Here is a 17,533-nt window from a genome sequence, read left to right as displayed (position 1 = left end):
TTTCATGTGGCACAAGTCCTTAAGTTACAATTTTCCGAAAATGCTAAGATTTCATAATTTACTTTTCATTATTAAAATTATATAACTCATTATTAATATTGAAATGTCGCGCAAATTACTTGCTTAATAATTGTCGAGCGATCGCGATTAATGATATTTAAAATGATAACGGATTGTAATTAAGTCTCGTGTAACGAGTGTAATTTAAGGAAATTGATTTGCTAAGAGAATTAATCGAGTAAGATATTTCAATTATTTTCATCGTTCTCTTCGTTTTCTCAAAGATCCAATGGGAATTGAATTTCTTCTTCGTTATGACACTGAATGGAGAATAAATTCATTTGCGATTTACCACACTAAACATTTTGAATATTGCGTTTGTGCTCTGTCACTTATTTCGAAAAACCCAAGTTCAATGTCACTCAAAGACAAAGGACTCAAAGGAAATATCAAAGTAAATACGCATTGTTACGTTAAAGATGTTCATTGTTCTTATTTGTATATTTTTGCTAGTTACTTAACGTATTTTTCCATCTGAGCAAAACTATTTAAAATATTTCGTGGAGTATTATGTTTTTATAAAAACTCTCGAACAATAATAGTATTTTGCACAACTTCGGAAACAGGCGTTATCTATACGCCCATGTCATCATATCCTCATTAATTTCGTTATTTTTTGAATACACTGAATTTACAATATCATTATCGGTCAAAAGTTCCCTCCTATAATAACATTGTCTGTACGCATTCTTCAAAATCATATTCAGATGATGCATGCGATATCCACAGAGGGAGAACATCTTGAACACTTTTTTTGCATTGTTTGTAAGTTTACTTTTCTGAAAAGTTCGTTATTGATTGGAATGTCGTTATCTGAATTGAGCTCTTCTCCATTGCTTCGTAGAAAGACGGCGTATAGAAAACAATTTGCTATTGTTTGTATTGATACTTTTTGTCATGCGATATGGAGGAAGTTTATTACATACAAGTTCACAAAAAATGTTTGTTTTCCACCATCTAAAGAAGTTACAATTTTGGAAACAATTCGCCGATAGCTATTGTATAAGCTACGTATAACTCCTTGATCTGAAGGCTGTAGTTTGGAACTCTTATTAGGCAGTGTGAACACCAGTTTAACGTAACGTAAATTTTTGATGTCGGGATGCACTGCACTCAATCAATAAAATTCTTCGTTTCTTCGCAGTTCTCCACAGAAAATGTCGGGAGTCACCCAAGTTCTTCGATTGGATTTGTAGTTTACCAGAAGCCGTCGACTTCTTGAAACATCTTGGATTTTTCAACTAACCGATTACTGACAATTTCCCCTTTTCCGTTCCAATAAGATTTGCTGCTAGTGGAATAGTAATTCGGTCTTTAGATAATTTTCCTCTCGCACCGGTTTTCCCTTTGAATTTTAGCTATAAGCTTACCCAGCTTAAAAAAGAGACTCGTTTCGTCTGGATTAAAGGCATTGCATTCTTAGAAATTTTCTCTAATTTTTGGCCACTTATTTTGAAATTACGTTCATGTTTTCTGCTGCTGCTTCTCCAGCAATTTTTCAACTTTCAGTACTATGCATTTTTTAAATCTAATGATCCAACTTCTGTTGCATTTAAACTCAGTATTCTTCTCCAATTCGCTTCCTAACTCCCACTTTTGACTACAATACAACACCACTAAAAGTTGTGCTTTTCTCTGTTGCGATACTTTGACAATCCTTTATCTGATTCATCATTCCATGATTTTCTAAGCTAAAAAATTAGCATTTGAATTATCACGCTCGAAACTCGCAAGTATTTTCTTTCTTCTTCCAAATGGTAGCAACTGTTAATTTAGTCATATCCATTTCTTCACGCATTTCACTTTGCTTACACCACTTTCTATCTGTTTAATTAATAATTTTATATTTAATCTATATCATAAAAGACGTTTCTGTTCAGACTGATTAGCGCTCTTACCGTTGCCATATTTCACTAACTACAGCCTGGGACGTTTGGAGAGATTTGATGTACTCGAGTGACTCGAAGTAGGTCTACACATAGTTCGTTATTTTTTATAGTCGGCGTTAATGAACGAAATCTTTTCTAACCAATCTCATCATAAAATTTAAAACTTTGCAAAACTTTTCTTCTGAAATTCAAGTTTGTATTTACAGCTGAAATTTTCCAGTCAATCGAAAGTATACTTTCAACTTCCTAACGTTAAAAAGGCGGGAAATCCAACAGAATATGTTGCAAATTGTTTAACTGTTAATAACAGATCAGAAATAAACTTCAAAAGTTAAATCACTAACGAATGAAAATTCACGACGCTTTAACGCTCTTTTGTAATCAATGGACCATTAAATAAACCTCGGAATTTGGGAATGATAGAATAAGGCAGGGGTCCCCAACCTTTTTGTACCTAAGAGCACATTCTAGAATACCGGCTGGACGACGGGCACAATTTATTTTTTCAAGGTGAATTTATATTTGGACATAGTTAACAGCGCCGGATTAAGCCTCTAGCGGGCCCTAGACAAAATTTAAATTGGGGCCCCATTTAAATAAGTTGCTTCTAAACAAATCTTATATAATGTGACATTAGCATGGGTGACACCCGGTGCGGATATCGTAGTGTCACCCAGGAATATTTCTAGATGGTGCGAGAGATATCGTGGCGGAGATTACTTCTGACACACGGATGGCTGTTGACCCTTTTTTTTTAGTTAACGACTGCTGAAATTTCTAGGTCACTCCAAGTTGCGGGCCCTACACGTTTCCCTACTTTGATTTGACGGTATTCAAAACGGACCGTTTTACTTCATTTCAGGTATGGGAAATTGAATTTGTGCAGATTTGGCGGAGGGGAAAAAGAGATCGGTCGCATTTCGCTTTGTGCTTTCATCTGTGTTGGACGCCATTTCTACTTTTGAATGGTTAATCATTCGAAGTGAAAAAACTTTTACATAGCATTTTATTGAAAACCGAAATATTTTTATTTTTATCGTGGTCGCACAGTGGCGGGCACACCTAAAACGATTGGCGGGCGCCATGGTGCCCGCGGGCATAGGGTTGGGGACCACTGGAATAAGGCAATGTGACAAAGAAATATCAGCAGGGCTTTCTGTGGGAAATCGGTACCTACTTAGCTGTGGCACACGCAAAGAAAACTCGGAAATCACCACGTGGCCATCCCTTTGGCTAGGCGCAAACCGACGAGTAACTACCAGTGTTTGATAGTTCTATCCACTCGGCCACTGGTCGGTAGAGTGAATCTCGGAAAGAAAGTGAGGTTAATGTTACCTTAGGTAGCCAAGATGGCGGCTCGTCTCTAATTCCAGCAAGGAAACAGTGGGACGGACGTTCTAACCTAACCTAACCGACGCCGGATGGCCGAGCGGTAAAGGTGCAGCCTACCGCTCTGGGGGACCGGGATGAATCGAGCGGTCGAATAATCCCAGGAATTTTTCGGGGGGTGGTCCGTTCGGATATGTCGGGCCCCGTCCCTCACCACCCGGTCGCCCCATTGTGTGGCCTGGCCGAACCCATAATGGGCCTACTAAAAAGAGGCCCCTTAGTGCCCACAGGGCGGAAAGAGTTAAAAAAAAAAAAAAAAAAAAAAAACCTAACCTAACCTATTCTAATAATTTGGTTGCTAATAATTATGGTAATTTATTAGAATAGGTTAGGTTAGATTAGAACGTGCGTCCCACTGTTTCCTGCTGGAATTAGAGACGAGCCGCCATCTTGGCTACCTAAGGTAATATTAACGGACAAGTTTATTTTCAATGAAAATTTTTTAAAAAACGAGCCTTTAAGCTACATATTAATATTTGTTCAAAATATAAGCCAAGTTAGAGTGTAATAGAAATTATAATTATATTAATGTTGATTCTAGAAATGCTTTTTTTTAATTTATGATATTATAGTGAATTGTAATGATTTCCCAGTTTACAATTTTCATTAGTTAATTCAAAATGCAGTTGTCTCTAGTAAGGAGGACAATTTTGGTATAAGATGGATTGCAACTCATTACTTTGGATATATATTCTTAATCATGTATGAAATAACTATTATCTGCAGGAAAACAAGATCTTACTGAACATTAATATGAATGAGTTTAGGATATGTTCCAGTAGTTAACCCAAATCCAATGTATAAGATAATATCAAACTATGGTAATCTAAAAAAGATTAGCACATACAAAACATAAATCATTTTGAATTGCATTCATTTTACAGAACTTGCAGTATTTTGATGAGAAATAAAAGAATTTTTCCAAAAATGTCATGGTTGTATATCTTAATATTATTTTAATTCCAATGGTCAATTATCCTTTTAAAGTTGATGTTTCAAAAGAGTCATTTTTTGTAACAATTCAGAATATTTGTAGATACAAAATACTATTCTTTTGTAGATTTACAAAGTAATATATTTTTTATATAATCTTATCTGTTCATGTTTTTTTTTTCTTATACTTGTAAATAATGGATAAAGATGAATTAAAGATAAAGACAAATTTTAATTTCTATTCCCATAGTTTCATCAGATTCCTATCATCTAAAAGAATTTAATGAAATGTAGAACATGGTTTTGTAACATTCAATTTTTTTTAGGTAGTTTTAGATATCTTTTATAATTTTAAAATAGTTTTTGTCAATTTGATAGTTAATAACACAGTACATAGCAACTATGCTCTCTCAATGGATTGTCAGAACAAAAAATGAGTAAAGTAGAAAAAATGTTAATAGAACATTTTAAAATTACAAGTAGCCTACTCCAACTGCTTGAAGAAAAAAGTATTCTAGAGAATTGTGTGACAACAAATAAATAAAAATAAAGTATTAATTATACTACAGTATTTCCAAATTGATATAGTAAAATGTGTAAAAAAAATAATTTATATCCTATAGACTTCTACTAGATGATATTTATTGTGTATTAGCAATAAATGTCACTAAAAATAATTAATAATATAATAAATACAGATCTGGAAAAAATGATTTGGTGATTAAATAAATTAGCTTGATTATAGCATACCAAGGAATATTTCTAATAATAAAAAAAGTGTAATTAATAAATGTTAAGATAAAACCTAAAAAGTCTATGACAGAGATAGACAATTGTTGGAAGATGAGTCTGACACCAAAATTCAAATTTGGGTATCCTAGAGCAGTAGACTGATATCTTTGACATCTTGGGGACCCAGATTCAAATCCTGGCCAGTTTATTTTTCCTTTATGTTTTTAAATATATGGCTTGTTTTAACATTTTGAACGATAGGTTCGGTTCTTGCCTGGCAGTAGATTAATTGTGTTCAAAGTTATTGAGTATGAGAAATTTTCAGGAGAGTTGGATTACTGAAAATAGCCAACACAAAAAATTCTTGTTTGTGCCAATAATAGAATTAAGACGGTTGGAAAAGTATTTTAAACAAAGTTAACAAATCTAAAAGATTTTACTGTACTTTATTTGTATTTTAGATGCAAAATAGGTAATGTATCAATCCCAAACAAAATAGAAGGCCTTTAATTCATTTTACATTGTTTCTTATGGGAAAATTTGTTTCAGTTTGAGAATAAATCAGTTTTCGAACGACTTTTAGGAACGAATTAAGTTTGTAAACCAAGGTTTGAATGCGTTCCATCCAAACTGATTGTTTTACTATACTTATAATCAAAGTTATCGAATTAAAATTAACAATGTCAGAGAATTAATACCTTAATATTGATATCTTTATTATTTTCTTAATAAATATTTGCAATTGTCATTGTGTACAGATAAAATAATTCGAGTGTAGGCATATATTCTAATCATTATTAATTGTTAACTTAATTTAAATTAAATTCTTGGTAAGAATATATCATGAAATTCAAATGTTTTCAATCAAAACATATTTCCAATAGCTATTGTGTACAAAGTAGACACAAGGTTCCTATTTAGAAATTATGTATATGCACCCCCCTCTATTTTTAGAATGAATTTGAATTTTTCTCCATGTTCTTAATATTTGTCATGTTGACTGTTGAAAGTTGTGAAAACAGTTACTAGTAGTTACTTTTAGGTGTTGAATTGTTAAAGGATGGGATTGAGAACATTTTTTTGCAATATCCTGAAACAAACTTTAAATCTGCATTTCAAGAAAACCATGTTGTACCTAATTATGTGTGCTTATTACACTGAAGCCTTACCAAAAAAGATAAACCAAATTATAGAGGATATAATCTCATGCATAAGATTTATATCACTGGAGTAGAATGATTTTATTTCAAAATATGTGGGGCATTTTCATAAAATGATCCTTCATTCATAGTCTTGTTATAATGGAAAGTACCTTATATTCTTAAATTTTTGTTTTCTAAAATAATTCATATGAAAAAATTAAGGACTTATTTAAATAGTATTAATACAATATTTAGCAATTATGAATCCTAACAGAAAAGTTATTAAGTAACAGAAAAGATGAAAGAACTGAAGCTTATTGTGACCATTTTAACCAATATTACACTTTGCTAATTAAGAAGAAATAAAATGCTAGTAATTTTTACTCGTAAATGTCGCTATATCTATAAATGTTTTATCGAAAAACCGAATGGCAGCTGAAATAAAAAGAAATGATGTAAAAGTTTTAGTACCATAAAACATTCAATTATATCTTACAAATACAAATAAATTTTTAAAATGATAGTGCTATAATATTAATACTTTTTAATGCTGTTTACTTTACAGTTTAAATTAATTTTTTTTAATTACCAACATTAAAATTTTAATCAATCTTTATTTGAAAGGATCTTATTTCTATTAATGGTAAATTGGTCAAATAAAAATAATTTTACTAAATTAAGATAGTCAAATATTGAATTTAAACATACAAATTAGATATTATAAACTTCAAAATTTAGTATTTTATTTAAATTATAAAAAAAAACCTATGATGTATACATGTTATTCAAAGGTTTGATGTATGTTTTGAAAATTATTGATTGGAAAAAAACCTAAGTTGAAATGTAAACAGAAAACAGGCTTCTACTAATTTTGTTATAAGTTTTTCAAAAAATTGGCAAAACATCTGATTTTCTTGAATTATTTTTAAAATATATTAAAGTATATAATTAAATAATATATTAAAATTTGACTTGGACTTGTCATTTTTTCACTATATTTTAGTAATTATTAATTAACATAGTACTATGCTAATTTATATTAACTTATTTAAATTTGACAATAGTCATTCATTTTAATAAGTTGGTAGTACTCATATTTATATTTTAAAAGCTTCAAAATTTATATTAGTCTTTATTAATATGATGAAAGAGAATTAAAGCTTAAAAAATTTTTTTGTTTTAGAAGTTTATTTGAGAATAAGTAATATTTTTTCTTAAGTATAATTCATAAAATAAGAGAATCTTTTATTTACTGTTTTTATTATAATTATTTATAAATTATAATGATGATTACATAAATATCTACATAGGAAAGGTTTTAGAATAATAGATTTTTGAAAAAATTCAAGAATTTTCAAAATTTGTTTTTGAAAATAAGGAGCTATCAAGTTTTAAAATGTTTATTTTAATGATGACGTAGTTATCTGTTTCTGTTCTCATGACTTAGAAATTGTAAGCCCACAAACAGTGTCATAAATACCTTATGCCGTAATTATTAGCATCGTAGTTAAAATAGTTAGATTTTTTAAAGATTAATTCAGGGCATGTTGAAGTGGCAAGGCAAATAAGTAAGATTTTAAAATAATTATTTAATTATTAAATATAAGTATCTGAATAATGAATCAGTCACAATGAACAAGAATACAATAAGCAATATAAAGAATAAAATAAATTTTTTTTTTTTCAAAAATTTTATCATAATATTAAAGAAAACATATACAGAAATTCATAAAACATATGTTTATTACAAATAGATGAAATGCTTAGAATACCAATGATTATTCTCTTGAATGTTTGTTTGATTGTCTTTGAGGTATGATATTATAACAGTTCAAGTTGAAAAATATTTATTTAACGAAGTTCAAAAAGTGTTTGGTTGGAGGAGAAATTCCATTTTGCTTTTCCCATCTTTAAGGTAGCTAGATAGCTGTATTGGAGACATTGGTGCCACTAACGGTTTCATCCTAACAATGTGGGTGATTTCTTTAGAAATTCAATGTTTATGTTAGGGCACATCCTCACACACATTCAGTATTTTTCAAACGCTGAGCAAATATCTTGCGAATACTGAGTAGTGTGGGTGGTTTACTTTTGATGAACATTCAGTATTCACCGTTTCTTGATTCTTGTCAGTAAATTGTGCTGAATCAAAGGAGACAAATATTCACCTCTATGCATTCATGTTGTCCATCCACATTCCTGCTCACATTTGTGTATTTTCTTCTTTTTGGTCATCAGTATTGTTATTTTAGTCTTTTTAAAACTAGATCTAGTCTTTTATTTTTGAATTTAGTTTATTATTTTCAATTTGGTTTATAGCTTAAATATATATTTTATTTTTTCTATGTAATTTTTTCTGGTATTTTTTTGCAATACAGCTTTATGCTATTTTTTTTTTAAAGTCCATTCTTTTTCACATTTGCACTTTTTTGGTGAAATAATATCAGCCACCATCTTCTTCTTGGCTTTGTTTCATTAACAGACATGAATTACTCATAATTATAAAGGCAATGGAACAAATTATTGTTTGAAAATTTTCAGTTTCCTAGATCTCAGACAAGTATTTGTTGTTCCACAATGAATTAAGGCTCAGAAAACAATCAAGTGTGTGTTTGCAAGGTGAAAAAACAGTTTGGCAAATAGTTTGGCAAAAGGTGAATAATTGGCAAATAGTAATGTGTAGACACATTCTTAGATAAGGCATCAATCTCGGAGGTCACCAGCAAACATTAATGGTATTACTTTGTATGGTTCAAAGTAGCAGCATGAGTTTTTTGAAATGTCCTCATTGCTAGATTGGAATGTAAATACACATAAGATTGTCAGGATGGTACAGTACATGGCATAGTGGACTTATTGTGGTCCTGGAGTTGTTAGCAGAAGGGTATCCACGGAACTGCAGCATGTTTGCTATGAACAAAAGAGAAAGGTGAATGTTCAGTTATTTCTTGTTTGTTATAGGTAATGAACAATAATACTTTGTGTTATTGGCAATGGTAGGTACATGACCAGCACATTGATCAGTATTTGATTAAATCTTTTTACAAGACCATTGGTCTGGGGAAGATAATTGATTGTTTTTCAATGTATAGTGCTAAAAATAGAGTACTATTTGAACAAGAAATGAATGGCCACCATTACTAATTTGCTTTTTTGATGTGCATATTTCAGGATAATTTCACTGACCAAGAAGTTGGTAACATTGACAGCTGACACTTGGTTGTACTGCAGGTGATAGCATAACAGCTCAGGTAATCAATGGCAATGATAAGCCATTTATTGTCTGATAATGATATAGGAAAATTCCAAGAAATTGATGCCAATAGTATCAAAAGGTTTACTTAGTGTTAGAATCAGTATCAGTTGCCCAGTTGCCACATGTGGAAAAGCTTTTGCAAGTAGATTTCTTTGCAGCCTTTGATGTATCCTCAGATATGATGACTCATTCCTCTCCACTAGCAATATGTTTGTAGGTAAGGGTATAACTGAAGTGGCCAGCAGTCTGGTTGTTGTCAAAACAGAGCAGAAGAGAGACTGTGGTGACAAGGTAGCCAGTTGGATCATAGCTTCATCAGTAAAACATTTTGTCAAACACTTGATAATAATGTTGAAGCAGTAAATAGTTGCATCTTCAGTTATTATAACTTCTTGATTGTTTCATCAGTTTCTTGATGTTGCCTCCAGTTAAGTAAACCTGTGATGATGTTCACCTCCTTGTTTAAAGGAGAATTGATTGGGTACAAGAAAGATAATTGGCATCTATTATTTGGATTAATGTATAATACTTATATCATATTTCTGGATATGTAGAGCCCACTAGGTGAGTTGGCTCAAAGGTCACAGAGGCTGGCTAATCAACATAATAAGTAATGATTGATTACCACTCAAAAAGAATAGTTGTATGAATATGGTAGGAACTTTTTAGTGGTAGAATCTATGCCAAATCACATCAAAGTGGATTTGGCATAGATTAGAATGCATCTTCTGTCAGAAAAAAGAGAATCCAGTTCAAATGAATGCAAATTAGAATTTAATATTCATATATTTGGTGTCCTTGTATCAAAGAACATTATCTACATCACTAATTTATAAATGTTTTATTAGCTTGTTTCATTTAAATTTTTATTTTACATGTATTCTCTTAAAATCTTATAGAATTATTCAAATGAAATGTAATTAAAGTTAAAAATTGTATAAATATTTAAAATAGATAAATTAATTCTTATAAGTTCTAATTTTTGCTAAATTTTTCAGATATTATTTCTGGCTTTACTGAATTATATTTTAAAGTGGAACCAAGTGATATCATAGTTGTAAAAGATGCTCCAGCAATGTTAGATTGTGTTGCAATTGGAAACCCAGTTCCAGTTATTGAATGGAAGAAAGAAGGTGCTATTATGCAGTTTATAGGAGAAACAAGAAGGTATTTTTAATAGTGAATTTTTTATATTCTTTCATGAAGTTATCAAATTATTATTTAAGTCATTCTTGTGATAATATCTTTACTCATTATTGATTAAGTGATTGCTATAAAATTTGATTATGTGTTTAATTTTATTACATATTTAGAGTTTATTGTTCTTTGAATTATTATTATTAGTCTCATTTTTAATGAAAGGTTTTGTGTGTTTTGATTATGAAATAAAAGTTAAAATTATATAAAAAATGAAATGAGTATTAGTATATAGTATGATCAATTTGTTTAGTTACATTTGGAAGTGAATTAGGATTGTCATCACCCGATGTCTAAAAAGGAGGACACTGTTGGGGGATAACCACCGCATACCCTGTTAACCGCCCAAAATGGCTATGTGTCACAACTAAATTCCGATACAAATCTCTTAACAACAGAATGAGATTACATAAATAAAAAGAAATATAAATGAATAGTCGCAGAGCACTATACACTTGTGAAATTTTTTAGCCTCTTAACAAAGAAAATGGCCAAAGTGCTTCTAGGTCAAAATGGTGTGGTGCATCTGGAAACATTAACCAGCTTCCACAATTCATTCAAAGTGACAACTGAACTATTTCTGTACACATTTTTCATCACACCCCAAAAAGGAGGACATATCAATGTCCGGCGCAAGTGATGCCGGATGGAGGACAGAATAGTCAAATGCCTGACAGTTCAGCGAAAAACCGTATGTATGGCCACCCTAAAGTGGAATGAAATTTAAATTTTGTCTTAATGAAAATAGTCATAAAGATGAATTGGTTACAAATAGAATCTGTTTCAAAGTGATGCTTATTTTAATTTGAAACTTAAATATTTTATCATCATTATTTCTTACATTACATAAATGTAGTAATAAATAAACACAAGGGATTTAGAAATGGCTCAAAAATTATGAAGAACAATTTAAATATATTTATGAATTATATATTATACAATGAAATTTCTCTTAAGGAATACAGTTGAATAAGCATTCCTTTTAACAAGAATTTTTGGAAAATATGATTTAGAATATGATGATGAAAATATGTTAAATTTAACAATTACAGTGTTATCATTTTTGACTTTTAAATTTGTTTGCTTTTTCCAATTAAAGTTATTTATTTTAGAAATAGCTATAGCTGTACTACTAACCACGAGATCTTTCATAAATGAAATGGAATCGTTTTAGGCAAGTGTTTTTCTTTCATTTCCTTTCACAGCAGTACTGTCCATTTTGTGCAAAAATAGAACAGTTCATTAATGATTATTTATAACAGAGTTACATATCTAAAAATATAATCCATTATTTTGCTTTTCATTTATCTTTCAAATCATTTAGTTTCCTGTTTGGGAAGTTATCCTGTAAGTTAATTACTGCTAATACACTAATAAATATTAGCACTAATGATGCTGTCAAACAGCAATTACTAAAAAAAATTAATGCACTTCATTTAAGACAATTTTTCATGAAAATACTAAATGATCTGCATGATAAACATTTGTTTTAGCACTAAATAGAAATGATGAATAAATTTAATTGGGAAAAAATTAATTAAGCAAACTAATTAAGCAAATTTTAAAGTTGAGAATTATGATATTATAGTTGTTAAGTTTAACCCTTTTTTCAATGCAGTCTAAATTTACAGTTGTCAGACGATAATAGTCTTCTAAAGTTTTGTAGGTTTAAAATAATTCGAGAATATATCTGTATGAAATTAATAAGATTGTCTGTATCTCTTTTGCGAAAGTTATAATATTGTTATAAAATAGAAATGAAAATTTCAAAACCTGTTTTTTATTGTTATTGTTATTTAATCTTCATTATATACTATTTATGTAAAATGTAAATGCAAGAAGCATACTTGCCAATCATGGATCTCCCTGGGATCAAATAAAAATTCCACAAGTAATAATCATAAAAATGATTGAGATATATGCATTAGTGTAATGCATATATCTCAATCATATATATGTAATGCATATATTAGTGTTGTCCATTGGATGCTTTGATGTAATACTGTATTCTATAATCTACTTGTGAAAACATCCCCCCAAAAAATTAGATAATTAAATAAAATTTATTGTTGTAATTATTTGTAATGATGCAGCTGGATGATGATAGACAGGGTTGAACGTATCTGGATCAAACCACCTAAAAATTCCTGGGTTTTTGATTCATCCAAATTTATTTCTGGGCTTACCAGAGCAGTAGACTTTAATCCACATGGCCATCATCAACACTGTGTGGTTAACATGGCAGTGGCATTAAGAAAGAACTCAATGTTACCAGACTTTCAGATTGGCTTTCTCATATCAAAGAGTGGAAGACCTTGTATATCTACCATATTTTGAGACAAGATTTCATATGCAGCAATTCTTTAGAATAATTAATTTTTTATAATGTAATCTGAAATTTAGTTTCCATTGAAAATCTATTGCTTAAAATCTTCTCTGCTTATGATAACTCTTGTACATCCCGCATGTTGAACTTAAATTTTAACCTTGGAGAGTGGACAATTGCTAAAAAAAAATGCCATATAACCGAACTTGGAATTTTTAGTATTGATCATAAATCCATATTTATAAAGACATTAAAGGTGTTATGTTGTCTCAAAAAAACAGAGAATTTCTAGCTCAGATTGACATTTTCAAAGGTGGGATTGACAATTATGAAGAAGGTATATAGATTCAATCTGTAATCTTCTGAATAAGAACATCTAAAAAGTTATAAAAGTTTATGTTCTTTGATTTTCATTTTTCTTAAATCTAGTTAAATTGTTTTAAATCAGCTTTTATATACTGATTCTGCAGATGTAAAGACCTATAAGACAAGAAGCAGCACCTATAACATAGGGACTGTGAAGATTTTCTAAATTTATTATATGAATAGTTTATTATTTTAAAAACTAAAAACCGTATAGTTGTATTGTGACGGTACGTCATAATTTTGTATATACGCGATAGTTATAAGCCTAATATTAATCCTTCAATTCTTTGTTCTGTCTCTCCCTTGTTTCTCGATCTTTCTATTTTCACTTTCCTTGCGGGTGGGGCAGTCCTTTCCCCGGAAGTAAGGGGGAGGACAAAAGAAGAAAAAGACCCGGAGGCAAAAGAACGGGAGTAACGGTCATTCTTGGTGTGGAGCTGGGACGGAGCAGACGTGGAGAAAGAATAGGATCGGCTCGTTCAGCGAAGTAGAGATCTCGAGGACACATCGTTATTCTGGGTACCCCCTATCCCTTCTTATATATAATTCCATATATTTATCTAACTCTTCTTTCCCCTTTCTATAGCAAGTAAGTTAGTTTTAATCCTAGTTCGTAATAGTCCGGTGAATATCCTATTTGTAACTCGTTATAAATTTGTCGCGCTTATTGTGTGTGAACCACGTGTTTCCCTTTGTTATTTTTGTCTACTCCTTCGCCTACACGTGTGAGGTTTCGAGTCGGAGTTGTAAAAGAATCCTGCGTATCATCACGCGAGAGGAAAGAGTGTTTTATTGATTGTTGTTTTTTCTTCATTAAACTTAAAGTTTTGTTTTATTGTAAATTTGTCCTTTCATTGGCCATACACTCGCGTGACTTAACAGTATATAGTTGTAAACCTTATATGTTTGATAATTTCAGTTAATTGTATTTATAAAACAACCAATCAAAACTGAGTAAACTTGATAACAACAGCATCTAAATATTATTTATATTACAATTAACACTCTTACAAGCAAAAATCCATAGATTATATTTTGAAAATATCTAAATGTGTATATATATATATATATATATATACATATATAAATGTAATAACTACTTTTATTTTAAAACAAATGCTGTATGATTTAGTCAAGTTAACCTTTGTTGGGCCTCAAAATTAATGAAGCTAGGATGTCCAGATGGCCACTTTTAAACTAGAAAAGTTTGATGTTTATGATTCTGCAACTCTTCTTCCAACAGAAATCATGCATATCTGATATTTTTGTGAAACCATCTGGCAATCATAATTGATACAGATTTATTGTCATGTTTCATCAAAATTTTATAGAATGATAAATTCATATTCAAATGCAATTACAGAAATAAGTTCTATAAATTATTACTTTAAATAAATTTATGTAAAAAAGAATGCTTTGTATTTAAACAAATTGAAACAGACTTTGTGAAAACAGTCTTTTGAGATTTTCACATTCATTATTTTTAGTAAATCATTTTTGTTTTTTGTTTGTTTTAGATATTTTTGCTGTTTCATAAATTTGCAGGCTATTTATTTTATAGTTCATTTTCTACAGTTTTTATTTTCTATATTTTATATTTACTGAGTAAATTGTCACTATTAATGTAGTAAATAAGTGAAAACTTTTATTTCAAGTCAAAGGCGATCACTATTAGTATAAATACTTTTTTATTTATAAGGAATGATGAAGAGAAAAAATATGTATCAATGATGCAAATAAATTTGTTTGTTATGAATGTTATAATATTTTTACGCAAGCAAGAATACTGTAATGTCTGACAAGAACAAATTTATATTAAATATAAATATTGAATCAAAATATAAATATAAAAATTAGTTGCAAATATTTTTGGAATTGATAGTTATATTCTTGGATGATGATAAATGTACAATGTTTAAGTAATGCATATTTCAATTTACCGACATTACTAATTCATTAGGTATTTCTAACCTAATGAAGTTGTAATGTTGGTAAATTCAACAAATTTACATTCTAGGAAAGTAATGGCATTAGAAAATTACTTTCATTGAATGAAATGAAATTAGGAATTTAATTTTTGATTATTATTGATTCAAAATTAAGTCATCAGTTCAAATAATCTACATCAAATGGGATGAAACTTCTTCTCACAATATGCATATGCATATTACATTTATTTATAGTTGCAATTTTTATCTTTATTGTACAACATATAAGTTATTAGTTCATTTGTTGAATGAAGCAATTATAATCAATAAAATAAGAAATAAGAAATAATTTTAAATACATTTTTATTTGGATAATGTAATTAGCTATAAGTTTATGGATTCTTTTATACTAATTTCTTTAATTTATATTCAAAATTAATTAATTAATAATCAAGAGTATAAAATTGATTACTACTGTCATGTCATGATCTATATAATTTGTTATTATAATAAGAATATAATAAAAAGTTATAGAATTATACTTAAGATTAAATTTTATTTCCAGATCTATTCTTCCAAATGGTTCACTTTACTTCAGTAGTGTGTATCACACTCGTACAGAACGTCCTGATGAAGGAGTGTATCAATGTATTGCTACTATTAAAAATGTTGGCACTATTGTTAGTCGTTTAGCTAAACTTCAAATTGCTTGTAAGTCTCAAAAAAATCTCTTTATTAATATTTTTAATTACAATAATTACAATTTATATTTTTTAAATAACTTATATACAAGGGTGGATCCAAAAAAAGATTACAAGGGTAATAAAAAGTTATTTATTAATAATAGACAGAAAATACAAAAGGGAATTAAGAGGCATACTTGCCAATCACTTTTCCACATAATCACATCTATTTAGGCATTTATCTGAATGCAGGACCAACTTGTATAACCTGGCTTGATAGAAATCACATCCCTGCCCATTGAGCCAGTTCTCGGCAGCTGTTTTCACATCACTGAAGAGAACCTTGTTTCAGATAAGTGTTTCTTCATCTTCAGAAAAAGAAAATAGTCACTGGATGCCAAATCTGGGCTGTATGGGGGTGGCTCCAGACTTCCCACTTAAACTTTTGCAGCAATTGTTGAGTTTTGCAAGCAGTATGGGGCCTGGCATTGTCATGCAGGAGGATGACACCATCACTCAACATGCCAGGGCGTTTGAGTCAGATGCCCATAAGAAATTAATCACAGCTCGGAACTCCAAGCGAGACCACTTTTCTAAATGTCTTGCCATTTCAATCACTCTGACGCATCAACAAACTTACACTACCTACCCACACAACCACTGTAAGACAACTAGTACCATCTGTCTCCACCCTGGGAAAAAATATTCCCTCCACATTAATTACTTTTCAAATGCTGCTTTTTGTAACCTTTTTTTTGGATCTACCTACATAGTTGACATTGTATAGAATTATTCAATGAGCAACATGTACAGTACTACAATTTTATGATTTTGTTGAATACTGTCTTCCATTATAATTTATTACAAAAATTATAACCAATAGCATTTAAAAACAAGCATTAGATATTTCTAATTATTTGTATAAAATAATTTATTTTTAGCATTGCCCAGATTTGATGAACAACCACGTGACATGACAGTATTTCCTGGACAGTCTGCTTATTTTCCTTGTGCAATACAAAGTATACCTCCTGCCATTATTTCCTGGTTGAAAGATGAGCAGGTATTTCAGTTGGATCATTCTCGAATGATTGTCTTGCCAAGTGGTGCTTTGGAGATTGATCATATTCAGGCCACTGATAGTGGTACATATCGTTGTAATGCATCTAATATCGAGAAATTTAGACTGAGCTCTGCTGGGACACTTTCTGTCAGTTTAGATTATGGTAATTAGTATATTATTCTTACTTTAAAATCAATGTTTTTAAGTTCTAGTATACTATTGCAAAGTTAATTTAATGTGATTTCATCTAAAATATCATTAGTGCCTTTTATTTTGCATTATATTTTTAAATAACATAATCAAATATCTTAAATTTAGTTTCTTTCAAATTAATTTCATTCTCTTCTGTTATTATTCTGGAATTTTTTCAATTGTAATTTTATTGTTAGATTAACTTTTTTAGAATAATGAATGTCAAAGATAAAACAAATGATATCAAATAATTATTCATATATTAAATTTCTTAATCAGAACAAATTTAAATAAATATATTTAATTAGCATTGTTAATTAAGTACTAGACTGATTGTCTTTATTAACTTAACAATGTAAAATAAATAAATTAGTTAT

The 17,533-nt window shown here is 29.8% G+C and overlaps 1 protein-coding gene across 1 annotated transcript in view; it reads left to right on the top strand.

The window, feature by feature from the left end:
- The window catches only part of LOC136976152 (neogenin-like), a 52,284-nt gene that overhangs the window by 15,444 nt on the left and 19,307 nt on the right, over window positions 1-17,533 (top strand). The window contains 3 exon segments of the mRNA XM_067271362.1: window positions 10,400-10,568; window positions 15,784-15,929; window positions 16,843-17,127. Coding sequence (XP_067127463.1) covers window positions 10,400-10,568; window positions 15,784-15,929; window positions 16,843-17,127 — 600 coding nt within the window.

Source organism: Centruroides vittatus, unplaced genomic scaffold (genome assembly GCF_030686945.1).
Source record: "Centruroides vittatus isolate TY-2023 unplaced genomic scaffold, ASM3068694v2 contig_397, whole genome shotgun sequence".
Lineage (NCBI taxonomy): Eukaryota > Metazoa > Arthropoda > Arachnida > Scorpiones > Buthidae > Centruroides > Centruroides vittatus.
Note: the sequence above shows the minus strand (reverse complement) of the source record. Positions and strands in the feature narration are given on the sequence as shown.